This window comes from Anolis carolinensis, chromosome 5 (assembly GCF_035594765.1).
Source record: "Anolis carolinensis isolate JA03-04 chromosome 5, rAnoCar3.1.pri, whole genome shotgun sequence".
NCBI lineage: Eukaryota > Metazoa > Chordata > Lepidosauria > Squamata > Dactyloidae > Anolis > Anolis carolinensis.
This window is the reverse complement of record NC_085845.1, coordinates 45,446,875-45,474,822: the sequence shown is the minus strand read 5'-3', so window position 1 is coordinate 45,474,822 and position 27,948 is coordinate 45,446,875. Positions and strand designations below refer to the sequence as shown.

The 27,948-nt window shown below is 40.5% G+C and overlaps 1 protein-coding gene across 4 annotated transcripts in view; it reads right to left on the bottom strand.

Moving 5' to 3' along the window:
- Nucleotides 1-26,266, bottom strand: part of gab1 (GRB2 associated binding protein 1) — a 107,278-nt gene extending 81,012 nt beyond the window's left edge. For 2 of the 4 annotated variants that reach the window (XM_008111857.3, XM_003221662.4), the window contains exon 1: nt 25,716-25,920. In XM_008111857.3, the coding sequence (XP_008110064.1) occupies nt 25,716-25,787 (72 nt within the window). In that variant the 5' untranslated portion in view covers nt 25,788-25,920. Of the gene's footprint in view, nt 1-25,715 lie in introns of all 4 variants that reach the window. The other 2 variants (XM_008111856.3, XM_008111859.3) reach the window with 2 other exon arrangements.
- Nucleotides 26,267-27,948: the final 1,682 nt, after the last annotated feature.

Sequence of the window (27,948 nt, the reverse complement as noted above, 5' to 3'; positions counted from 1 at the left end):
GACCATCAATGTGGTACAGTGCTCAACATACTAGACTGAAGCAATGAAAATCCAAATTCTAGTTCCTGCTTAGCCATGAAAATCACAGGGCAACTTTGGGACAGTCTCTCCGCTTCAAGGGAGATCAGGTCAGGCTTAGGAGAAAGGACTGTGAAGATAAAGAGGTGGAGACTTATGCATGTTGCCTTGAACTCAATTAAATAAGATTAGGCTAGAAAAGCAAATAATAAATTAAATTTAATAAACACGTAGTAGGTAGTAAGAACAAAGTACCAGTCTCAGCATTCCAAGCATATTTGCTCTGATCATGATCTTCACTTGCAAGATGTAGCCCTCATGTGACTTCCAATTGTCACCATTCATTCAAAAACTGAAATGCAAATAATGACACAAGACTAGAAGTGGACTTGAACAGAACATTGCTCGTGCCTCTGCTAAACAAGAAAGCCTAGGATTAGCTAATGGCTTGTACACACGGTTGTTCTGAAAGCACACCCAACAGAAGACAACAAAGTACTTTCGATATTGCAGGTGCTACATACCCACAATAATTAGCAGGCCTGATATATTTGATGACTTCAAAGTTTTCTTGTTTACAGGTTCTTGCGGGCAGTCTGTCATTTAAGAAACTGCCCTTGAGCAAGTTGATGAACTACACCTAGCTCTTGTGAGGTAAGCTTTACTTGGGGGAAAATCATTTTCACTTCTTAAGAGGAATGTCATCAGAAGAGCTTCACAGGTTTGACAAGTTAGTAAAATATGCATTCCTGTAAAGTCAAGGTAAAAACATGTTGTTGTTGTTTTATTTTATTCATTTATAGCCCACTTTTCCCCAATAATGGGACTTAAGGTTGCCAACACCATACTTAAAAACTATACAGAAACATTAATGAAAGTATAAACCTAACATTAAAAAGCAATTAAACAATTTAAAAAGTTAAAACATTAGATATTAAAATTTTAAAATTAATTGAAACTACAAACTTTACAACAACACAACAGCTTAAAGGTTTAATTCCCACAAGGTAGCTTTCCATGTACTCCACTTAATAGGCCTGAAGAACCTGAGTTTTATTAGACTTCAGATCTTATAAGTCCAGTCCAAACTAGCCTTAGGTCTTGGATTATGGAAGTTTGAGCCCAAAATGGCTAAAGGGTGGTAGGGTTCCCACAACTGCAACAAAGCAAGTCAACTAGTCTTTCCTGTGCATGGATATCATAGGTTTAAGTTGTTATTTGGAAGAGCAAACATCAAATCAGACCCATTTGCAATATTAATTGATGCAACCCAGAAGAACCAGATTTAGTGTTGCAATAAAAATTAAGTCAGTGTTATATTTTTGGTAACTTAATTTAATTTCCTTTGCTTTGAGTTTACATTTTCCTATACTTCCATATTCAAAGTGATTTGATGTGCCCTATGGCCCCACTCCCACACTACTGAGAGAGTCAGGATGAAGTCAGCTGTTTCTTGGGACATGAAGAAAGGTCTGCTTCTTTCTCACCCTATTGGAACAACCTACATTATTTCAGATTCCTCCTAAAACAGCACTTACAATCTCATAATGCAATCAGAAGATAAAGTGAGGAAACCAGAATATGAAAAATTAGTGGTCTTTCTTGTCTGAATTAGTAACTTTCAAATGAAGTCCTCACAGTCCCCTACAGGACTGGTACCTGCAGTTTCATTTATCCACTTCCAACAAAACAAGCATCTCTGGGTATTTTCAAGATCCTCCACCAATACTAGATGGCATTCTTGAACAGAAAGTCCTTCATTTCAATAGATTTTGCTATTACCCATGTTTTTGTATATACGCATGAAGGCTGAGGACATACTGGAAGAACATGCTGGTCAAGAATAGGACTCTACAGTCAGATATACCTACGTATCCACCACCAAGACACTACACTTGGAAAGCCATCATACTCAGACAACAAGGGATCGCGTATCCAGTTACAATATAAAATTGTAACAAACACTAAAACAAATAAGATGATACACTGAATCACAATATGCCAAGCAGTATTTTTGGATACAGCTTACTCTAAACCAGGGGTCCCCAAACTAAGGCCCGGGGGCTGGATGCGGCCCTCCAAGGTCATTTACCTGGCCCCCGCCCTCAGTTTTATAATATAATATTTTTATATCAATTTTAATAATATAATATATTGTATAGACATATAATATTGATAATAATCTTATGTTATACAATACAATACTAATAGTAATACCATATAATAATATTATATGTTATATATTAGATATTATATAATAGTATAGTGGTATAGTTCAATATAGTAATATATAATAATATTGTGTTATGCTAATAATATAATATATTGTATGTACATACAGCTGCTCTGAGTCCCCTTCGAGGTGAGAAGGGTGGGATATAAATGTAGTAAATAAATGCAGTAAATAAATAATTAATTTTAGACTTAGGCTCGGCCAAAGTCTGACATGACTTGAAGGCACACAACAACAACAACAATCCTAATTAACTTGACTATCTCATTGGCTAGTAGCAGGCCCACACTTTCCATTGAAATCCTAATAGGTTTATGTTGGTTAAAATTGTTTTCATTTTTAAATATTGTATTTGTATTGTTCTTTCGTTGTTGTTGTAAGACATGTGCAGTATGCATAGGAATTTGTATTTTTTTTCAAATGATAATTCGGCCCCTCAACAGTCTGAAGGATTGTGGACCGGCCCTCTGCTTAAAAAGTTTGGGGACCCCTGCTCTAAACTGTAAGCACGCTTAAATAAAATGGTTTTCAGTAAAGATGTCTAAAGGCAATGAAATAGGCAGGCTCCCCACAGCAGCAATTACAAAATCTGGGGCTAGTGAGAGAGACAGACCTAACTGACAGACAAAGTAACAATAACAAATGTTACAACATCAGATTGCTTTCAGAGAGACTGGAGCAATACCAGGCCAATGCTGTTTTCCCAGACTTAGGTGGATGAATCTTAGTTTACATTACCACTTTATAGAGGGCATGCACAACTGCTCTAAAAGTAAGAAGATAGTTTATTGCTAGCAAGAGATATTATTAGTGGTTCTGACCAGTATTTCCAGCAACCATTTAAAGTGATTTTTAAAAGAAGTGCTTCATGAACATACCGAGTGCTTATTCAAACGTAGGTTCCTAGTAGACAGACAAATATCAGTCTGAACAGGATTTATATGAATAGAGAAAAACATATTAAAGTTTTTAACACCCTTTAAGCAAACTGATTTTATATCTCAAAGGAAGTTAAGAGTATAAAAGCTTTGAATGCTTAGAGGCCATGCTCTATAAAATAATAGCGCGGGGGGGGGGGTGTTCAGGAATGTGCAACGACCAGACATCTGCCTAATAGCTTCAAAGGCTCTCCCTCTCACTTCTTAAAACACTGCACTGAAACCACATATAAGAAGTGCAACATCAGACATATCCTCTTCAATCCAGATGAAATCTTTTCTTCACACTTACAGACATCAAATGAAAGGGTGTGAAGTTGCAGCTTTCCAGATATACAAGGAAGTATGCTTTGCAAGAAGAAGTATTTCCTTTCATGTACAAATACAGGTTCAGTCTTGCTTATCTGAAAATCCAAAATACTCCAAAGCCCGAAACTTTTTTCTTCCCGTCACCAGCTTTGGGGAAAAGTGACAAGCCACTCATTCAGCAACTACTGAGTTAGAAAGTATAGGATTCTGCTCTACCTTTTAGCCTATTGCAGTCACGTGTGTGTCTCTCTCAGTAGATAAGTTAAATAGCACCAGTCTCCAACAATCCCTTACTGAGCGAAACAAAAAGAGGAAATGCTGATTAGGGGCTCAGGACCTCCTGAAAAAGTAGAAAAACAGATTTTTAAAAAAAGTTTGTTTGTATGATAAAACACCGCTCTATGAACCTCTAGGTCCTTGGAGTGATTCTATGATCAATTCCTTCTCAAAGTTGATTGCAGAATTATGCTGGAGTACCTAGGGATTTCTGGAGAAGTATTTTTTTCTAAGAATTTCTAGTCCTGGGGTCCCCAAATGTTTTTGGCCTACAACTCCCAGAAATCCCAGCCAGTTTACCAGCTATTAGAATTTCTGGGAATTGAAGGTCAAAAACTTTTGGGGACCCCAGGTTGAGAACCACTGTTCTAGTCCTTCAGTGCAGTTCTATGGCCAAATTCCAACAGATGTTGACCATAGACTTGCTCTGAATGTTTTTTGTTAGAGACATAATGCCCAGGAAAATGTTCGCTTTCTTTAATGAGTTAAGCATGTACTTCTACAAGCTCCTCACATATGTTGCTACCAAGATATAGGTGCTGCAGACAGGTCTACATGCTCCTTTTTGAGAAAAAAAAATCAGTTCTTTATACAGAGGTGACTTCACACAAGCAAGTGAATGACTGAAAACTGAACACTGACTTTAAAAAATAAGTGAAACATCAACAAGAACCCAGGGCTTTGAACATACAACATCCCAACAAATAACCTCCAAAGAGTGCCACTTTGTTCCCCCTCATGTATCTTACAAGAGATTCATTATACAATACATGTATACAAATATGTATAATAAATATTTCAATGATGAGAGTAGAAAACTGGTCCATGTACAGGAATCCTTCAAAAGCCACATTTTGCCATTTAGGGAGCTGTACATCTTTTTAAAAGGACTGCATTTAACATCTGTTTAAGGGTGCCTATTCCTTATCACTTTTGCAAGCTAGTATTCACAACACAATATAAGCAATATTATAAATACACCCGAGCACAATATTTGGGCGCATCTTTAAAAGCAGAATTATACCTCATTTAGCATGAAAATATGCAATGTTATGAAGAAGGAAGACATTTTACTGGAGTTGCCAAACATCAAACCTTTTAATCATCATGGAATAACCACTATTTACCAACCAATTTAAACATACCTTAAAAGCCGACACGTAACTGCATATTTCCATTCAAATACATACTTATGCAGTGTAAATCAGTAAAACAGAACTGACTGGTCACATAAAATATTTCACTTAAACCTGTTAATTAGGGTCCAACTAAATCCAGCAGAAAGCTTTGCCTTCATTTTGGAATAGAGAAATCACTTAAAGATTTCATGGCCATATACCCTGAATCAGGCCAGATGTCACTTAACATGACAGGGATTCAGGGATTTGCACCCCTTTACCATGTGTTAGCAGAAGCTGAGGGATGCTCCACACATGGGAGGTTGGTGTAAACAGCTGTGCTGGTTCTAATTCATACCAACCTAGTTGTTCACATGGGCTAATGCTGCCATTTCCCTGTGGCACAGGGAAAACAGGATAGTGAAATAGAGCTCCTAGTCATCGCCAAGCCACTTTTGCCAATGTCATCTGCACAGCTTGGAGAAATAAGGGGGAAAGAAGAGGGGTGATCCTTTCTCCCCTCCTTTCCCTGGGTCACAGTGGTGCCTTTGCTAACATCGGCAAAGATACTCGGTGATGGCTAGGACCTCTCCTGAGCTCTATGTCCATTACCTTGGCTTTAAACTACATAAAAGAGACCATTCAGAAGGGAGATTTTTCAAAGCGGGTAAACTGGGTTTGGCACAACTAGATGGCCACTCCACTCCCACTGCTACCATGGTTCAGGAATTGAGAGGTGAAAACACCCTAAGAATTTGGGAACAGTGCAAAGCAGCAATATTTTGTGGTGCAAAGAACATATAGATTGAGCACGATCTTCAGTATTCATTGTATCAAAACAAATGGGAAGTGCTTTAGAAAGCTAGTAATCCACAAGAGCACCACAGTTCCCATGTTATGGAATCTGTCCTCTCAGCAAACAAGGATCAGTTTCATGCAAATTAAAATGTCAGATCTACCGCAGCCTATTAAAATATTTACACAGTAGAGCCGGTAGGGTGCTATAAAAAGAAAAACATGTTCTTGTCTCCAGATTCCCCCTCTCCATTTGTAATCTAAACAGGTCTATCCCAAGGGCAAAGCTTCTTTCCAATGAACTGCATGCAGCCAGGGAAGGCAGGGAGGGAGGTGTGGCTCTCAAATATCAGTGGTATGGGACAAGTAATCCTGTTACAAAAACCTGTCATCAAAAATTACTCCTATGTTTAGAAAAGGGTAGAGATCAGATCACATGAATCCAGACAAACATGATTATTCAAAATAACCTGACCTAAATTCACAATACACTCTGCCTCCATGTATACACATGCTGGACTAGAACAATCCCGGGCAGACAACACCCAGAACAACTGAAGAGCCAAGAAAGCAAACAGAAAATCCAAAACTAGCATCATGCCAGCCCATAATTATTTTCATATGATGGGAGTAGGCTATCTTTTCACTTTAAAAAATCTGTGCAGGCATTAGAACAGTTACCAGAGGTCCTTTCCCAGAGCATTCCTGCTTCCATATATATGACAGGTGCTAACCATCAAAATACGGACTTTTGCAAAACTCTGCTTGAAGGAATCACCAATCCCAGAAGGTTCTATGTGGGACTTTCTTTGTTCAGGTAGCAAGTGAAGACTTTTATGTTTGCCTGAGATTTCAGTGAACAGTGAGCTTTTTTATTCATTGAAAAATATTTTCATTTTTCATATTGTCTGATGTTTAATTCCTCTTATTATTGACACTGCCCACATTCTGATCTTCTGCTATTCAATTTGATCCTTATTTTGGCTTAATTTTATTTGAATTTTTAAAAAGGATTAGGCATTATTAGCTATATTGACTGTACGGTTTGGAAATTTCATCATAAATTTATAAGGATTTCTTTTTTAAAATTAAACATTGGAATCCTGTGGTCTCCCACAATGAAAGGTAGGGTTTTTAAAAATTATATCTATAGCTTTTCTTTCCTCCAAGGAGGTCAAGACATGAAACATGGTGCTCTGACCCCATTTTAGACTCACAAAAATCCTGTGAGGCTGGCAGGGCTATGGGGTGTTTTACAAAGAGAATACAGTAATCATGGTCAATCATGGTGTTACAAAGCTAAGCATGTTTTCCAAATATTGGTCTGGCACTCTGGTCACTGAACAAGGTTTGTCTCTCCGCAGTCCAACTCATAATGGAGCTCACCGAGAAGTTTAAGCCCCATTTAAATGGGTGTATCACTTCTGGACAGAGAAGTTCTCATGTCCACAACAACAACAAAATATAATTCTGGTACATCTTCAGTGGTTAAGGAGATAAGATTTCAGAATAAGATTATGGCCAAATCTTCAGAAGCCCCCCCCCCCCCCATCCCCTTTGTGCTATATAACCACAAAAGTATCCCAATAGATTGGCAAGAAAAGGAAAGGAAACAAGTGGAAGACATCTATTCCGTAAGCAGCTATGCACATTCTGTTTATTATTTAAACTGTGCTTTCTGGATGTGCTTAAATATATTCCTAGCAATGTGATGCAGAGTAAAACAGCTGTAAGGCACCAAATTGTGGAAGGTTAACTTAAAATAAAACAAAGAGCATAAACCATTAAGAGATGATGGTCTAGTTCTGTTGTTGCAGCAGCAAGGCATATATTCTAGCAATCTGTTCAAGCTGCAACTGCCAGTACTCCTGAGCTGCAACTATGGTCAATAAAGATGATAGGCATTACAGAAAAAGTGAATCCCACAAATATGAATGGTTGACTGTACTTTTCTTCCTTTTTTATTTATTCAAATAGACATACATTTGTAAGTGTATGTTGCATGCAGTGCAATACTTTCCAGATATTAGCATTCCGTAATCATTTCTCTGATTATATATTTTTTTTAAGGTGTCACAGTGTTCTATTTAAATAGTTAAACACAAATTTCAAAATGATACCACAAATGTACCTTTTGAACATGCCTGATGAAGAACTAGAAAGGAATATTGGAAAATTTTTGTTTTATATGACAGTGGCAGCTCAAATAGTATATGCTAGATATTGGAAAACCTCAGAGATACCTCCTTTAGAAGAATGGGAAAAATACATTACCAATTTTCTGATAATGGATAAAATAACTGTTTTCTTAAGAGGAGAACTTTTTAATGAATGGCAACCAATGATCCAACATCTCAATGTAAAATTAATCTAAAAATGTACATAGGGGAACCTATAAGACTGTAGACAAGGAGGAAATAGATATTAATTTAAAGTCTATGATACCTTTATATGTACTATTTAAATACAAGGTTGACTATACTTTTGATCAAATTAAATACAATAGCACTTACTTCCCTTAAATTGTTTGAATTTCAGGAGGGAAAGAAAAAACACATAAAACTTTTAGCATGCTTGTGGATGGTAACGTAACATCTTGCCAGTCGATCATCTATTTCAACACAATTCAAATCTCTTCCACTGAATTACTGTTGAAAGTCCTTCAGTTTGCCTGTCACTACTTTTTAGTCCCATTTCAGGCAATCATTTCAAAAGAACTGTTCAAAAAGTACATATTTGTCACATTCCCACTTGTTTACAAACCAACATGTAATCATTCTCTCACATTTTTGCTAAAGACAAACATCTTGAAAACACGGATTACAGCTTTGACCCTGTCAGTCTTACTATTATATTCACAGTCGTCATCCATTAATTATTACTATTAAGCAACATTATCCTCAGAAAGGTACAGCACCTTTTCCCACCCAGAAAATGCTTCCTTCTAAAAACACCTTCCATGGAAAATTTTCCACTTCACCTACTTTCTAAAGGCTAACTTCACATAGGAGGTGCAAGAACGGGGTGCTACCAAGGCCAGAGGTTCAATATCCCTGCTCTGGTGACTTAGTCAGCTTCTAGGCTCTCTATCAAGTAAGCCTGATTAAATACAGCACCAGGTTATACCAGGTCCTGTAGGACAGTAGTTCTCAACCCGTGGGTCCCCAGGTGTTTTAGCCTACAACTCCAAGAAATCCCAGCCAGTTTATCAGCTGTCAGGATTTCTGGGAGTTGAAGGCCAAAACATCTGGGGACACACAGGTTGAGAACCACTGCTGTAGGCTATATTCAGAGGGAGACAATGGCACAACCAACTCTGAGTGTTCCTTGTCTATGAAATTCATGGGGTCACCATAAGTCAATAGGTAACTTGAAGGCACATACTACATCTGTTAGACTAAGCTAAGATTAAAAGGGGGGGAAACACATTTACCACTTTAGTGCAAAAACAGCTAAAGACTGATTTAGTCAGGCAGCAGAACAAATTTTGGCCTTGGGATTTTTGAAAAAGGGTAAATGAAGCAAACCTTCATGGGGTCAGATGTTCCTTGAGAACTGTAAATCATCTTCTGTTATCTTCATGCTCACAAATATTTGAGGTAGAGCATAGTTTGCTGTACTGAATAGCCTTGGGGTGCAAGTCAGCCACATGCCCTATTTTGAAATTAGGCCCTCTTTCCCTACTTGGTTGCAACAGAAAGGGAAGGAAATAGCTACAGATATGCAGCCACAAGTAGCAAAGGTAAAGCATCCCTTATGAGGAATTCCAAAATCCAAAATACTCCAAAATCCAAAATTGTCCATATGGGCGGTCAAGATAGTGACACCTTTGTTTTCTGAAGGTTTAATGCATACAAACTTTGATACATAAAATTATTTAAAATGTTGCATATAGAATTATGTTTGGTCTATGTGTATAAGGTGTGAAGATGTATATGAAACAAGCGAGGTTTGTGTTTAGATTTGGGTAATATCTGTAAGATATCACATTATGTATGTACATATGTACAGGCAGTCTCCCCTTCTCTCTCTCTCTCTCTCTCTCTCTCTCTCTCTCTCTCTCTCTCTCTCTCTCTCTATAGGCTGGAGTAACACTTAAAATGTGTGTGTGTGTGTGTGTGTGTATCACTTTGGAAAGCACAGGGAAGGGTTAACACCCGTGATGTTTGTTCTGCTGTCTGTGCCCCTGTTTCACCTCACTTTTTCCCTGTGACAATTGGATTTTGAAAATTTTGGCTTATTATGGAAACAAGGGTTGGTAATAAAGCTTCAGTAGAGACCTCATTCTCCCATGATAACTCTTTCTGAAGTGAATTCCCCTTCCAAGGGGCAGATTTTTCTCACTTCCTATTGTCTCAGCCCCATTCTTAACTATGAGTCATTTGTAAGTCCGATGTTTGTAACTCAGGGACTGCCTATATATGAAAATACAGGTACATTGCTCCCTCACTACTTCGTGGTTCACTTTTGTAGACTTGCTGTTTCATGGTTTTTCAATAAACTCTAAAAAACTATTATAAATCATAAAATAATTACAATTTACAGCCTAAGGAAGGAGGAAGGAGAAGCCGAAGGGAGAGAAAAGAACCCAAGCGGCAACGGGATGAGAAGGAAGCTATTTATCAACACACGATTGGTTGATAAAGACTTAAAATAGTGTATAACTACTAAAATAATGTATAAATATATAGCATCCCTACTTTGCGGATTTTCACTTACTGCAGGTGGTCCTGGAACTTAACCCCAGCAATAAGTGAGGGAACGCTGTATTCCACAATCTCAAAAAAAATCCAAAATCTTCCTGGTCCCAAATGTTTTGGCTAAGGGATATTTAACCTGTATGTGACTAAGAGACAAATGAGTCATGAGGAATCTGTGATGTGAGGTCAGTGCCTTCTCCCTCCTTCCAACCCATTTCCAGGTAAGATGTCTTGAGCCACTTGATGCCTTTCAAAAAGGGAGCCAGCTGTTAGTAGCCACCATTTCCTTAGAAACAAAAAAAGAAAGGCAGAGAAAAATGGCTCCACTACAGAGAGCAGAAAAATAAACAGTTACAATCTTAAACACCTTTTAAAGACACAGAAAGCAAACAAACCCAGTATAGAAATTAGAAGGCTAGTAGGGATGTGGATGTTGTCTTGTGCTTCACACAAGCAGAAGCAGCATTGTGTTCTAATCATAGAGGTTCATGCCTCTAGGGGACGTACTTACTCCCTTCCAGAGAAGCAAGAAGGTATGCAGAGAAGATCTCAATGGACATGACAGAGAATACGTCTGCCAATAGGGCTTCTGTGTTACAAAATATTATGGTTTCAGTGCACACTGAAAAAAATAAAAATGCTTAATCTATTGGGTTATTAACTAATCATCTTTTTCATGGAGCCCCCGGTGGTGCAGTGGATTAAACCCTTGTGCCAGCAGGACTGATGACTTGAAGATTGGGTTGCTGACCTGAAGATTGCCAGTTCGAATCCAACCCGGGGAGAGCGCAGGAGCGCTCCTTCTATCAGCTCCAGCTCCATGCGGAGTCATGAGATAGGTCTTCCACAAGGATGGCAAAAACACCAAAAACATCCGGGCATCCCCTGGGCAACGTCCTTGCAGATGGCCAACCAGAAACGACTTGCAGTTTCTCAAGTCGCTCCTGATACACACAAAAAATCTTTCATGAGAGGTAGAAGTGTGCTTGGTCTCCTTAATATGGAGAAAGGAATGCTAGTATCTCCAGCTGTTTTTGGACCCCATACGCCCTAAACAAAATGATAAATGATATGAATTATGGGAAATGAGTTCCAAAACATCCAGAGGGCACTAAGCTGCCCACTAACTATCCCTGTAGTATAGCATTTAATCACTAGGAACTTATAGATGAGCAAAGAATGTCAACATTGTTCTACAACAAAGGGAAACCTTTTCCAGCATGCTTTAGACTTGCAAGTCAGCAGACCTCAGGCTAGCAGAATCTACTTTATTGAAAAGTCAAAGAACTTGATTTTAGTAACTGAAAAATGGAGCTAATTATCCTTGTAATATAATACAAAGTGAGAGAAGGACTCTCTCTTGTTGCTGCTGTAGTTGAAATACCTGGATATCAGAATTTTTGCCAGTATACAACAAGTCACTCTAAGATTCACCAATAACCTTCTGCTCATCCTTGGTTTCAACTGCATAACGGGGGGAGTGTGAAGTATTGTCTTACATGATGGCATCAGGAACATTGGGAACTTCTGCTCAGGAATGTAAAAACAATGCTGGCTTGGATATTGAAGTCCATATCTTGAAGGCAGACTTTTCAGAAATACTACCCATCCCACAGAGGCATCAGCTAATAAGCAGAAATACAAGATATCAAAGCATGGGTAACAGTATTTGGGAAGGGGTTTTAATTTATCAGGGGGACATTTTGGACAAGTCTTATCCTGACCAGACTACTAATTATTAATGCTTAACATCTAAGATGTTGTGCAGTAACTTTAAATGACTTTTGGAGAAGAGCTGAGAGCCATTCAGTTTGGACTGACGATTTTTTTCATAGCCATTGATAAAAAAGATCCAATAAACTACTCAACTCTAGAAGAATGAAAAATTCTCCAGAATTAGCAGGCGGAAAACATATTCCTACTCCCCAACTAAAATCAAGTAAGAATTTTTAAAAGTAAATGTACCTATATTTATATTTACTAGAGAATGAGTATCATATTGCCAGAAAAAGTCACAACTTCAAGGCACCACAAAGGTCTGATCTGTTTCACAATGCTATCAAATGTAGTACATACGTAAATGGAAAATTGCCTTGAAAGCCGAAAGGAGAAATATCTAAATACATAAAAAATAAATAAATAAAGGAACTAGTTTCAGCAGACAGTGTCAACAGGGTCAAATCCTGCCAAGACTCAATGACACTATTTAAAAATGAGACTAGAAGCCCAGACAGCAAATATATCCCCAATAAGGAAAATCATGGAAGATTTCAAAAGGATGCCAGTTATTGAGGAGAGCTGAACAAGCTATAATAAACCAGAAACTTTCATGGAGGAAAGGCAAAGGTATTGAGTAATTGAGAAAAGTTGAAAGGAGCACTAACTCTGACAAAGACAAAAAAAATTGACCAAAATAGCAAAAAAGGAAGCACCTTTCTGTAAATACTAAAATCCCCAAATCGTTTTTATAGCTGAAACATAGCTATGAGGGAAAGTAGAAAACAATGAAAGAGGCGTATGCAGCATCCAAAATGCTATGCCTGTTTTGCTGGAAGCTGTTCAGCAGTGATTATGTGTTTGGCCAATCCCTTTTGTGGCTGATACTGGCTTTCAAATACAAAGTAAGATGGCAATCACAGAAAACCCAGCATCCACAAAACAACACTCAGATCTCTTTGTCCTGACAGTACAGGGCATGCAGAAAAGGATCACAAAGTGTACTTCCATAAGAAGTCTTCATATTGATGTACAATGGTCTATCCTTTTAATTTTACATAAAAGAAGACTAAGCAACACATATGTTTATTCCACCAAGAGGATATTATTCACACCAGCCATTCCAGATAAATTAAAGTCAGTCACCTGAGGGCAAGAAGATAAGCAATGCAACAGATGAATCCCAAAGACCCTTGTGAATGAATCTGGAGAATTCAAAATTTGGAGATACATATGGCATCTTGTTTCCTTGAGCAAAATTGACTCAAGAGAAGCTACAGCAACATGCCATATGAATTCTTCAAGCAGGTGTCTCTTCAAAAGTAGGACAGGCAGAGATGCTGGTTCAGGTTAAATACAAACACAACAATACTTATACGAAATTCAACTCACTCTCCTCTGCAACTCTGGGTCTTAAAGTAGGTCACCCGAGGGCCAGAAAAACAATACATATGAGCTAAAGAAAGCAGTGATCCATACAACAACATTAAAGGGATAACTGGAAAGAAAATGAAAAAAGTTTCAATGGTGAGGTGATTTTACTATAAGGATGGTGGGACAATAAAAGCATGGTGTCAGTCAGCCCTCCACATTCACTGAAGTTAGGGGCACTGGACCTCCATGAAAGTATAAAACTGCATTTTTTAAAACCTGAGACAACATTGCTCTAGAAAGTTCTTGTTATCTTATCACAACTCTGTGACTGACAATGGACAGCCCTGGATTATGACTTTGGAATTTTGTATTTTTAAATGGATGTTTTATCATTTATGTTTTAACTATTTCTTTAAATGTAATTGTTATTATAATTATATGTGTACTGTTTGGCATCTAATGGTTGCCAGTTGTGAAGCCACCCTGAGTCCCCCCTCGGGGGTGAGAAGGATGGGATATAAATGTATGAAATAAATAAACTCTATGGTCAACTTCCACTAAAATCTCTAGGTTCTTCTGCATGACTCCAGAAGACATTTTCCACAGAGTCATACTTGAGGATCTAAAGATTCCCAGATTGAAGATTTTAATCAAATCCTTGAATAATCAAATTCGCAAAAGTCAAAGTCACAAATCTGGAGGGTCAACTATATAATAAGTTTGATGGCAAGATCTTCCAGCCAGCATTTCCAAAGGGTGGAAACTTTACTTCTTTGGACTGTTATCCAAGGAAGCCCTGCCAAAATTCAACTAACTTTTCCAAACTCTGCTTAGAACCAATCCTAAAACACAAGTAATATTCATCAAGCACAAGGAAGGTCGCTTGGGGAATTAATTTTCACACTCCCTGCCTGAGATTGTTTCTGCCCAATAAAAAGCAGAGATAAGGAACCCCAGAAAACATGACATAATTGCTTTTATCCCACAGTGAAACAAACAGACAAATCTCTGCCAGGAAAACTCTAAGAACCTGTGCTAGTCTATTTCTCAGCAAAAATGTTTCTGTAAACAGATAAAAGAAAAAAGAGAACTAATTTTTGGTAAAATATACACATAAAAAGCTGATAATTATCCCATTTTATTACACCAGCAAATTCCGGTTGGTGAATTCAGCAAGCCCTTGATCTTTTTCTATAAAAAGAGGAGCACAAGACCACCCTCCTCATCCAATTGAATCTTTCTCTAGGGATAATTAAAAAGGGAATAAAAATAAACCTGTTGATATTATATTAGAGTCTATGTGGCATAGTGCTTTGCATATTGATCTTGCGCTCAGGACAATCAGGTCTCAAATGCTTACTCTGTATGGAAACCAGTGGGTCATGGTGGACCAGTTTATCTATCTGCTTAAGAGGGGGGCAATGGCAAATCTCTTCTAAACAAATCTTGCCAAGAAAACCCTCTGGCAGGGTTGCCATGACTCAAAGTTGTCCGAAAGGCACAAAACAACAACAGCAACAGCTTCAACAACAACATGATGTGCTGCCTTTAAAGAAATCTGCTCTACAACCAGAATTAGAATAATATGTAAAGGCTAAAAAAGGTCATAGAAGAACTGGGGAAAGTGAGAAAGGACTGTCAAAAGGCCTAGAGGTAAGGGCAGATGTGATGGATGTGAGATCAAAGAGTTGGGCATAAATGTTACATTGTAAGACGAACTGAATTGTAAGATGGCTGTTCATCTTATAAAAGAGGCAAACAGGGGTGATATGATCAAGTTATGTAAAACTATGCAGAGGAATTAGATACCCAAGCTTTTTTTCCCTTGTACTTAATCCTAGAACCAGGGGTCACCTGGGAAGGAGTACCGTACTTCATTTCATCTGTCCCGATTCTCCCAGGGTTCAGGGAAGTACCCTCTATAACAGTAGTTCTCAAACTGTGGGCCATGGCCCAGCAGTGGGTCAAAAGAACGAAATTCTGGTCTGACAACTTCCTTCCTCCTTATTTATTTTATTAATTTTTATTTTTATTCCCACTCCTTTACACAGAGCTGACCATTGCATTGGATAGACCACATCAGCTCTAGATGATTAAACATGGTTTTCTGTGGGCAAGCAGATGGTGACTACTGGATGGCATATGTTCTGTATCAGAAACTAGAGCCGATGTGGTCTATCCAGTGCAATTTTCTGAATGAGAATCCCAAATAACCAAACCAAATTTAAAGTTGACCAAAAACTGATTTGTAACCCTTCTGCTACTAATGTTGGAGAGTGGGCCCTGGTCAAAAAAAGGTTGGGAACCACTGCTCTATAGTGTACAAGTCTAAAATCAACTTTTAAAACCTGGGTCGACCTATCCATGGATAAGTGCAAGTATGATACCTCAATTTAAAAGAAACCTTCCCCTTCTTTGTTAGCTTACATCTGTCCTGGGAGAACGTAAATAAGCACCAACCCCCTGTACTGTCTCCTCTGCGGTGCTGCTTCTGGTCTTTTTGACATTCTTGGTGGGAAAATGACAGCCTACAATGTGACGCGGCAGCTAAAAAAGCCAATGGGATTTTGGCCTGCATCAATAGAGGAATAGCGTCTAGATCCAGGGAAGTCATGCTCCCCCTCTATTCTGCCTTGGTCAGACCACACCTGGAATACTGTGTCCAATTTTGGGCACCGCAGATGAAGGGAGATGTTGACAAGCTGGAAAGCGTCCAGAGGAGGGCGACTAAAATGATTAAGGGTCTGGAGAACAAGCCCTATGAGGAGCGGCTTAAAGAGCTGGGCATGTTTAGCCTGCAGAAGAGAAGGCTGAGAGGAGACATGATAGCTATGTACAAATACGTGAGGGGAAGTCATAGGCAGGAGGGAGCAAGCTTATTTTCTGCTGCCCTGCAGACTAGGACACGGAACAATGGCTTCAAACTACAGGAAAGGAGATTCCACCTGAACATCAGGAAGAACTTCCTCACTGTGAGGGCTGTTCGGCAGTGGAACTCTCTCCCCGGACTGTGGTGGAGGCTCCTTCCTTGAAAGTTTTTAAGCAGAGGCTGGATGGCCATCTGTCGGGGGTGCTTTGAATGCGATTTCCTGCTTCTTAGCGGGGGGTTGGACTAGATGGCCCATGTGGTCTCTTCCAACTCTACTATTCTATGATTCTATGATTCTACTCCAGGGTTAACAAGACTGCTTTCCCTTCTCCGCCTAATGACCCTCAACTTATCCATAGGTCATATCAAAATCTATACTTTTGGCTGCAAACACTGTGTTCAACATATACAGGGTTGACTGACACAGTACTTCTTCACACAGTGCATAGTTAAAACTGTAAAATGCATTGCCACAGAAGGGGTTATGTCTGCCAACTTCAGCAGCTTCAAAGGGGGGCTGAACAAATTTATGAAAGACAGGGCTATTCATAGCTACTAGTGGAGATGGATGTGTATTTCTACTAGTACCTTAGGTGGTCTGCCTCTCTGGATCTGCTGCTGGGTGCCATATGCAGAAAGATGCTGCTGAATTCATACTTTCCTGGCAGACTTTATTTGGGCAAACAGCTGGGCATTGTGTAAAAGAAAGCTGTACAATAGCAGCCACTAATCTAATCCAGTAGGCCTCTTCTTCTAGTCACATGTAGGTTTTATTAACTTCCTGCACCAATCTCCACATAATCTACTAATTTGCTATTCCTTTCTGACAGAAGAATGCAGAACCAAGAAATATAAGCTTTACATGTGATAATTAAAGATGCCTAAGCAATTCAGTAATGGCACATTCAATCCAACCAGATGAGTACCTCCAAAGCTAATATATAGGCCAAAGCATCACAAACTTTTGCATTTCCCCAAGTGCATCTACACTGTAGAATTAATGCAGTTTGACATTGCTCAATGATATGGAATTATGGGAATTATTGTTTTGTGAGATCTTTTGTCTTCTGCCAAAGAGTGCTGGAGCCTCAGCAAACTACAAACCCCAGGAATCTATAGCATTGAGCCATGGCAGTTAAAAGTGGTGTCAAACTGCATTAATTCTACAGTAGATGCACCCTCAGTGTTGGCCCAAAACCCATATGCATATGGTCAGGGAAAATAACTTTTAAATGACTCAGTTAAACAGATAATTTATGAAATGCATATGTGAATATACACACACACACACACACACACACACACATATATATAGACTGTTTTAAAATTTGCAGAGTATGAGGATGAATTTTGGGACAAGTTTATAGGTCAATACATGCAGAAATGACATAATAGGCAAACACACAATTTTCTACCTATAATAAGTATTTAACTGATTTGTGTATTTTATACATATTTCAAATAAAACACTGAAACAGACTTGCTAGTGGATGGGAGGAAAGCAGCGTGAACAAAGACAAATATTTAACATGCTTCAAAAAGATTCAGCAGATGGGCCCACATGTTTCCTTCCTCCAATGGAAGCAGTTTCTCTACTGGATTAAAAAAAACAACTTGAGATCAAGCATAGGAAACAGCCTTCCATAATAATTATGTTTATTTATACCCCACTTTTAATAATAATACTCCAGATGTTATTGGGCTTCAATCCCCATCACCATTAGCTATGCTGGAAACTGTGCTGAATCATCATTTTGAGATCTGCACACTGGCCATTGCTTTGTGTGTGTGTGTGTGTGTGTGTGTCAGGAGTGACTTGAGAAACTACAAATCACTTTTGGTGTGAGAGAATTGGCCGTCTGAAAGGATGATGCTCTGGGGATGTTTTTGATGTTTTACCATCCTTGTGGGAGGCTTCTCTAATGTCCCCGCATGGGGAGCTGAAGCTGACAGAGGGAGCTCACCCTAGTCTCCCCAGATTCGAACCGCCAACCTGTCGGTCAGCAATCCTACTAGCACAAGGGTTTAACCCATTGCTATTGCTGCTTAAGAGACAAAAAATGCTTTTTTCATGCCAGGAATGACTTGAGAAACTGCAAGTCGCTTCTGGTGTGTCATGGCCATTTGCAAGGACATTGCCCAGGTGACACCCAAATATTTTTGATGTTTTGCCATCCTTGTGTGAGGCTTCTCTCATATCCTCGCATGAAGCTGGAGCTGACAGCGAGAGCTCATCCACGCTCTCCCCAGGTTGGATTCAAAACGGCAACCTTCAGGTCAGCAGTCCTGCCAGAACAATGCTTTAACCCATTGTGCCACCAGGGGCTCCTAATAAAATGCTTAAGTAACATGAATAGCTAGACACAAGCAGTAGTATTTTCTCCATGTTTTGGCAGGTCTCTCCCAAATTATTTTGTGCCAAGAATTATTATTTAGAAGTGCTGTCCTAAATTGACATTGGACACCTTGGATACTTCTACAGGTCAGACCGCAACCTTATTATACAACATTTTAAGCACAAGGGTCAGTTAAGGCTACATTACCGTCAATGCCTATTATAAAGTTTAACAGTATCAACTGTTTCAAGGTTAAAACAAGAGGCAGCTAAAAACAGGTGATACAATAGTTACTAAAACAATTACATCAGCTATTGTGCAAAAATGCTCATAATTTAAAACAGTTTAAAATCATTTAGCTGAACAATACCTTTATTAGGCTTAACCAACATGCCCTCAAAACTAGCATTGTTTTGACATTGTTCGACAGTGGATCTTAGCATTGTTGAATCAAAAAGTTCACAAATTACGAAGATTATGACAATGGGACAAAACTTGCATTGTCTTAAATAAAAGTTTAAGACCATGCAAATCTTTGAAGCTTCATCACTAAGCAAAAAAATTCTAAAACGAAGAAAAAACCGGACAGTGTTGGAGTTACAAGCCTACATTTTCTAACAGTTGTAGTCGGTTGTTTTGAAGGGATCAAAGGCTACTCCCCTTCCTGGCTATGTGAGGACCAGGGACAAAGGGCAATAAAGACAGTTATAAAATTTCAACTCCATTAGCAACAGAAAAGTAACTTCCCTTGAGATCCAGGTTGTCCTTGTCCTGTTAGAAGCTAGCTACTCCTTTCTTAGACAGAGAACATCGGGTTTCTCAGGAAGAACCTGTACTGTTACAACTGGAAAAATGTTAAGGTCCCATATAGGTAAAACTTGCCAATTGTTTAGGATAGTTGCTCACATAAAACTATTTGAAAGTTGCAACTATTCTGACACAAATGTACTGTTCCTAATTCAGGAAACCCTGCCAAGCAATCAGTCAAGGCCAACTAACTGGATCCTTTTGATAGGTCTAAAAGGAAATGAGAGCATATGTAATGTTGTTGTCTGCCTTATTTCTTTTAAGAATATTCTTCTTTGGACAACTTTTTAAAAAGTCAGACATTAGGACCAGAAATAGGTATGTAGTTCCATGAATTATTGTGCTTGAAATTACCAGAGTTCAGGCCCACCGTAAATTTGAATGGCATAGAGTACCAACTTAGTTACATGCCAGAACAACAAAACAGATCTACAGTATAGTCTTTACAGAAGCAATATATAGATGGCTGAAATACCTGCTGCCCTGAAATGGTTTGATTAGTTCAGGGTATACATTTTATTTTAAATAAATTAAAAATTACCAGTATATGTAAGAATCAATGTCAGATAGCATTTATTTTCCAACCACTGCACAATCCTGATATTCTGTGAATTGATTAATTTAAGGAGGAATATTAGGGTTAGTACTTGGATGGGAGATCGCCAGTGAATATTAGGTGCTTCAGGCTGTTATTTCAGAAAAAGGAGCGGGCAAAACCAATTTTAACTATTCCTTGCATTAAAGAAACCTTATAAACAATGTATGGGGTTGCTATATGTCAACAGGTGACTTGAAGGCACAGACACAAACACCTGAAGGGAATATTTTCTTTCTAAGCCACCTGATTTTCAAAAGAACTGGTACACAGTAGGTCAGTATCTTCTGAAAGATCTTTTGGTAGTTTCTAAATGACTGGCAAGAATTTCTGACTGTTTCATATCTACAACAAAAATACCCTATATACACTCATGTGGGGCAGTTGTATCCAAAAGAGATTTTTTGTGTGGAAGACTTGGGAGTTCCGACTGAGGACAGACGTTCTCTAAAAAAATTTTTAACTTGTACAGATCTCATTTACAATTGGCACTTTTCTTCTAGGAAATTAAAGATTCATCTCCCAGCAACTCAAATCACTGCACTTCAAAACTGCACTTCTAGCATCCAGTCCACTCTTCACCCACATGTGGATATCATGACAGTAGCGAAGTTTGCATATTCAAATGACTGATATTTAAATCCCATGTGCACAAAATCGGAAGCCAAGAAGCACAAGCTGATGTTGTTGTGTGCCTTGAAAATGTTTCTGACTTATGGCAAATCTATCATTGGGTTTTCTCAGCAAAGATTTGCACAGAGGTGGTTTCCTCGGAAGCATAGGGAGTGTGCTTTAACTTTTGTTGTTACTGTGTGTCTTCAAGTCATTACCAACTTGTGGCAACCCTACGGCAACCCTATCATGGGATTTTCTTGGACTCAAGGTCACTCTTTGGTTTCTATGGCCTAACAGGGAATGACTCCGGTCTCCAGAGTTGTAATCCAACATTCAAGCTATTACACCACACTGACTCTATACCAGTGGTTCCCAACCTGTGGTCCATGGACTACCAGTGGTCCCCAAGAACTAAAATATGGCCCACGGCCTCACCGTTACTACACCTGCAACGAGAGTGATTGATCTTGCGAAACCCTCTTATAGTGCCAAGGCAATGGGGTAGTCGGGTTGTGAGAGGCTGACTATCCACAAAAGGTACAACAAGCCTTCTGACTGTTGCTTCTCCTCCTCCTCCCTTCTCCTGAGTGGAGCTGTTCCATGTGGCGCCTGGAAGCAGGGGGGCCTTGGTGTCTACATTTTAAGGCTTATTCCTGGAGTTATTTGGGGTTCTGATTCAGAAAACATTGGATAGACCAGATCAACTCTAGATTATTAAATATGGTTTTCTGTGGGCGAGCAGATGGCAACTACTAGATGGCATATGTTCCGTATCAGAAACTAGAACTGATATGGACTATCCAATGCAATTTTCTGAATTAGCACCCCAAATAACCGGACCCAATCTAAAGTTGACCAAAAACTGATTCATAACCCTTTTGGTACTAACGTTAGAGAATGGTCCCTGGTCAAAGTGGTCCCCCATCAACAAAAGGTTGGGAACTGCTCTATACACATGCACACTTCACTGAGAAGTCACTATATATGCATATGGATTCAACCAAAAAACACACATATTTGTCGTATGTGATAGCTATCCATGTGAAGTTTTGCATACTGTTTTCTACATGGCAGTTCCTTCCACAAGGACAACAGATCTCTATAAAACACTCCTCAGATCTCTTTTTTGGGCGGCATATACATTCTTTGCACATAAACTTTAACCCTTGGATAAGAGCAAGCATATTTCTAGATTCCAGCAGGGATGACCAACTTACAAAACACACACACAGAGTTAGAAAACTTCATATTAAAGCAACTAGTCTTGTGCAAATCCAACCATTACAGAGCCCTTTGGTGTCCTCAGGAATGATCCACCCAGTTCTGTCTGGAGTGACTTTGAGACATGTTTTCATTTTCAAAACAAAACAAAAAAGGAGGTTTAGACAGAGACGTCCCGGGAGAACAGAAAAGAACGCTTCTCCCCTCAAAAACACACCCGCCTTCCCTCTGCAAGGGGCAATACAGGCAGGAGAGGGAAGTTGGGTCCCTTCCGGGCCTTTTGGAAGTCGCTGAAAGCAGAACTGCGCACTTGGCACTTTTTGCAAAAGTTGTTGGGAGCCTCGACGCAGCTCTGAGACACCTTCGTCCCAAAGAGAGAGAAAGGGATTGAGAGAGAGAAGGAGAAAGGAAAAAAGGAGGTAGAGGGGAAGAGAGAGAGTGTGAAAGAGGAAGAGAGAGAGAAGGAAAAGGCGGAGTGGGAAAATGACAGAGGAGAGAGAAGGAAAGGGGGAAGTGGGAAAGTGACAGAGAGGAAGAGAGAGGAGAGAGTCAAAGGAAGAGGAGAGAAAGACTAGGGCCCCTTCCAGACAGCCCTATATCACAGAATATTAAGGCAGAAAATCCTACAATTTCTGCTTTGAACTGGATTATCTGAGTCCACACTCAGATAATGTGGGATTTTCTGCCTTTATATTCTGGGATATAGGACTGTTTGGAAGGGCCTGCAGAAGCCCAGGTTTGAGGGGGTCACAGTGAGGAGAGATATAAAAGTGAGGGGGTTCAAACTGTATGAGGTAATGTGTTGCTAAAGGCTTCATGGCCGGAATCACTGGGCTGCTGTGTGTTTTCCGGTCTGTACGGCCATGTTCCAGAAGCATTTCCTCCTGAGTTTCGCCCACATCTATGACATGCCTCCTCAGAGGTGGTAAAGTTTGTTGAAAACTAGAAGAAGAATTTATATATTTGTGGAAAGTCCAGTGTGAGAGAAAGAACTCTTGTATGTTGGAAGCATGTGTCAATGTTGCCATTCGCTACCTTGATTAGAATTGCAGCTTCAAGGCCTGGCTGCTTCCTCCCTGGGAAAATTCTTTGTTGGGAGGTGTTAGCTGGCCCTGATTGATTCATATTTGGAATTCACTGCCTTCTGAGTATTGCTCTTTATTTACTGTCCTGATTTTAGAGGGTTTTTTTTAATACTGGTAGCCAGATTTGGTCATTTTTGTGGTTCCCTCCTTTATGTTGAAATTGTCCACATGCTTGTGGATTTCAATGGTTCTCTGTGTAGTCTGACATGGAAGTTGTGAGAGTGGTCCAGCATTTCTGTGTTCTTAAATAATATGCTGTGTCCAGGTTGGTACATCAAGTGCTCTGCTATGGCTGACTTCTCTAGCTGAGTGAGTCTGCAGTGCCTTTCATGTTCCTTGATTCGTGTTTGGGCAATGCTGCATTTGGTGGTCCCTATGTTATCTGGGCTCTACAGGCCAATGGAGACTCCACCTCAAATATCAGAAGAGCTGCAAAGCCAAAAACAAGCCACAAGAGTAAAGACAAAGATCCACCCAGAGGAAAAGTGTTCTTACCATACATCAAGGGAACCACTGACCGCATTGGGAAGAAAATGAAGAAACACAACCTACAAAGTATCTACAACCCACTAAGAAAATTCAACAAATGCTACGTTCAACGAAGGACAAGAGGGATCCTCTCACCTCTGCAGGAGTCTACCGTATACCATACAGCTGTGGACAAGTCTACGTAAGAACCACCCATTATAAACTTCTAAAACTCTAAAATCAGGACAGTAAAACCCAGACTCTCAATCCATGGCTGATACCAAATGAGAGACTTCTTCCTGGGCACACAGAAGACTGGGCAACTTGGAAGGCACCGAACAGAGAGATGCAGAGCCAACCTTAAGAAATGGGGCCACAAAGTGGAGTCCACGATATGCGAGTGTGGAGAAGAGCAAACCACAGACCACCTATTATAATGCAACCCCCCCCCCCCCGCCGAAGATTTTCAGGTTTAAAAAAAAAACTCATAAATTTTAACTGGTTAACCAAATCCTCATGAGTGTCCACTGAAGTTTATCTGTCTTGAGGTTCCACTGAAGTATATCGATAGAGCCTGATTTCTAAATTATTTTGCGTTATACAGCTACTCTTCATGATTTGCTAAAAAAAAGTTTCAAACCCACCCCTCCCCCCAGAAAAAAAATTCCGGCTATGATGCCAGCTAACACCTCCCAACAAAGGATTCCCCCCAGGATAGAATCAGTCAGGCTTTGAAGCTGCAAGGCCATTCAATGCTAATCAATAATAATATTATAATAACTTTATTTATATACCACCCTGTCTTCTCAGGGGACTCCGTTTCCAATATAGCAGGGAAACCATACAACAACTTAAAACCATAGGACAACAAAACATAATACAATACAGTAGAGTCTCACTTATCCAACATAAACGGGCCGGCAGAATGTTGGATAAGCGAATATGTTGGATAATAAGGAGGGATTAAGGAAAAGCCTATTAAACGTCAAATTACATTTTGATTTACAAATTTAGCACCAAAACATCATGATACAGTAGTCTCACTTATCCAAGCCTCGCTTATCCAAGCTTCTGGATTATCCAAGCCATTTTTGTAGTCAATGTTTTCAATATATCATGATATTTTGGTGCTAAATTCGTAAATACAGTAATTACAACATAGCATTACTGTGTATTGAACTACTTTTTCTGTCAAATTTGTTGTATAACATGATGTTTTTGTGCTTAATTTGTAAAATCATAACCTAATTTGATGTTTAATAGGCTTTTCCTTAATCCCTCCTTATTATCCAAGATATTTGCTTATCCAAGCTTCTGCTGGCCCGTTTAGCTTGGATAAGTGAGACTCTACTGTATATTGAAAAGACTGACTACAAAAACATTGACTACTAAAAGGCAGACTGCGTTGGATAATCCAGAACGCTGGATAAGCGAATGTTGGATAAGTGAGACTCTACTGTAATGAGCATAAGTACAGTAAACATACAAATCTATCAATTAACCACAGGCTTAAGAACTAATACAGTAGAGTCTGACTTATCCAACACTCGCTTATCCAACGTTCTGGATTATCCAACGCATTTTTGTAGTCAATGTTTTCAATACATCGTAATATTTTGGTGCTAAATTCGTAAATACAGTAACTACATAGCATTACTGCGTATTGAACTACTTTTTCTGTCAAATTTGTTGTATAACATGATGTTTTGGTGCTTAATTTGTAAAATCATAACCTAATTTGATGTTTAATAGGCTTTTCCTTAATCTCTCCTTATTAACCAACATATTCGCTTATCCAACGTTCTGCCAGCCCGTTTACGTTGGATAAGCGAGACTCTACTGTAACAACATCAAGGTGGCCAATTGCTACATTCAACAGACAAGAGTCCTTTCTCACACCTTGGACTTTCCACAGAGACGTAAACCCCTCTTGCCTAGTTTCCAACAGACCTCACAACCACTGAAGTTGCCTGCGAAAGGTCAGGAGAGAATGCTTCGTGGCCATACAGCCCGGAAAACTCACAGCAAACCCTGCCGGAGGGAAAGTGGGGTGGAGAGAAACCAGGAAAGAGAGTGAGAAGACAAAGATTGAGAGAGACAGGGCTGAGGAGGAAAAAGGCACTCGCACAGATCCAGGAAGGAGGCGAAGGGAGGAGGGGGAAAATGGGGGGGGGGGGGTGCCTGAAAAGGGGGGGGAGGGTTTGTTTGTTTGTTTTTTGCCTGGCTGGCTGGAGACACTTACGTAGCGCTTCAACTTCTTCTCCGGAGGCGACTTGCGGAGCCATCCCGAGCAGACCACCTCCCCGCCGCTCATGGCTGCGCCCGAGGCGAGCGCAGAGACCGAGGCGGATTCCTGCTCTCTCCCTCTCAGTCTCTCTCTGGGGCCGAGGAGGAGAGGACAACAACCCGGGGAAAAGAAAACACACACAGGCGTCCGCCCTCTTCTCCAGCGGTGCCTCTGGGGGAAGGGAAGAGGAGGGAAGGGGAGGGAAGGAGGGAGGGAGGAGACGGCCGGGAAAGGGAGCGGAGCCAGAGAAGGAGGGAGAGAAGGGGGAGGGAGCCAGAGAAGGAGGCGTGTGGGTCTCCTCCTCTCCCTGCGAGTGAGTGAGTGTGTTTCTCTCTCTCTCTCTCTCTCTCTCTCTCTCTCTCTCTCTGTGCGCGCCTTCAAAGCACAGCCAGGTCGGGCGAGAGCAGGCACCCTCCCTGCCCAGTTCCTAACAGAGAGAGGCCCCGCCCGGGCAGCAGGGCAACTTTGAGCTACTCCAATCCAGCTGCTTCCAGCCAAGAGAGAGAAAGCCGCCTCTTCCTCTTCCTTTAAGGCCAGAGGGAGAGAGAGAGAGAGCTCAAGCAGGCGGCTCCAAGGCGCGCCTCGGGGTCATTGCGGCTCCTTCTTCCGCGGCTCCTACTTTTACTTCGGAGGGAAGGAGGAGGGAAGGAGGAGGCTTCCTTTCCCCCTTCAGCTCCGCCTCACAGGCCTCGCCGCTGGGATGAGTGGCCGAGGGAGTAACTATTCTACACACTGTAGAATTAATGTAATTTCGACCCTACTTTAGCTATGGAATCCTGTGAATTGGGAGTGTGTTTTCTGCCTCAGCTCCCAGGAGCATTGCAGAGCATTGAGCCTTTGTGTTGTCCAAGGCTTTCATGGCTGGAATCACTGGGTTGCTGGAGCCCCCGGTGGCCTAGGGGATAAAAGCCTTGTGACTTGAAGGTTGGGTTGCTGACCTGAAGGCTGCCAGGTTCGAATCCCACCCGCGGAGAGCGCGGATGAGCTCCCTCTATGAGCTCCAGCTCCATGCGGGGACATTGAAAAAAGCCTCCCACAAGGATGGTAAAACATCAAAACATCCGGGAGTCCCCTGGGCAACGTCCTTGCAGACGGCCAATTCTCTCACTCCAGAAGCAACTCCGGTTGCTCCTGACAAAAAAAAAAAACTGGGTTGCTGTGAGTTTTCCGGGATGTATAGCTATATTCCAGAAGCATTCTCTCTTGACGTTTCGCCCGCATCTATGACAGGCATCCTCAAAGGTTGTGCCTCCAACAGACAGAGGAGTTTTTTTCTCCCACCTTGCCGTGATTTTAGAGTTTTTTAGTACTGGTAGCCAGAAGTCAGCCATAGCAGAGCACTTGATGAACCAACCTGGACACAGCATATTATTTGAGAACACAGAACTGCTGGACCTTTCTAACAACCACCATGTCAGAATACACAGAGAAGCCATTGAAATCCACAAGCATGTGGACAATATCAACAGAAAGGAGGGAACAAAGAAAATGAACAAAATTTGGCTACCAGTATTTAAAAAAACTCTTTAAAAAACTCTAAAATCAGGACAGTAAATAAAGAGCAAAACTCAGACAACAGGGGAATTCTAGACATGAATCAATCAGGGGCAGCTAACACCTCCCAACAAAGGATTCCCCCGGGCAAGAATCAGACCTTGAAGCTGCAAGGCTATTCAATGCTAATCAAGGTGGCCAGTTGCAACATTCTTACTTGCCTCCAACGGACAAGAGTTCTTTCTCCCATCCTGAACATTTCACAGATATATAAACCCTGCTTGCATCGTTTCCACAACCTCTGAGGAAACCTGCCATAGATGCGGGCGAAACATCAGGAGAGAATGCTTCTGAAACATCGCCATTTAGCCCAGAAAACTCACAGCAACCCTGTGAGCTTTTGCTGCCAAAGTGGTGTCAAATTGCATTCATTTTTCAGGGAAGATGCACTCCCAAAGCGGATGCTAGTTGGAGTCTCTACCAGGTGAGGCGCTGTCCGGTCCCTTGCCCCGTCTACACTATGACTGCTGAAGCCAGTTTCAAACCAACATTGAAGAAAGAGGCTTTGCTGCGCAGAGGGTGATAGGATTCTCTACACTCTCGAGTTAATACGGGCTGACGCCTGCGGTGGAATCTGGGAGTTGTGGTTTGGCGAGGCAGCAGCCCTCTATACTAGATCAGGGCAAAACTACAA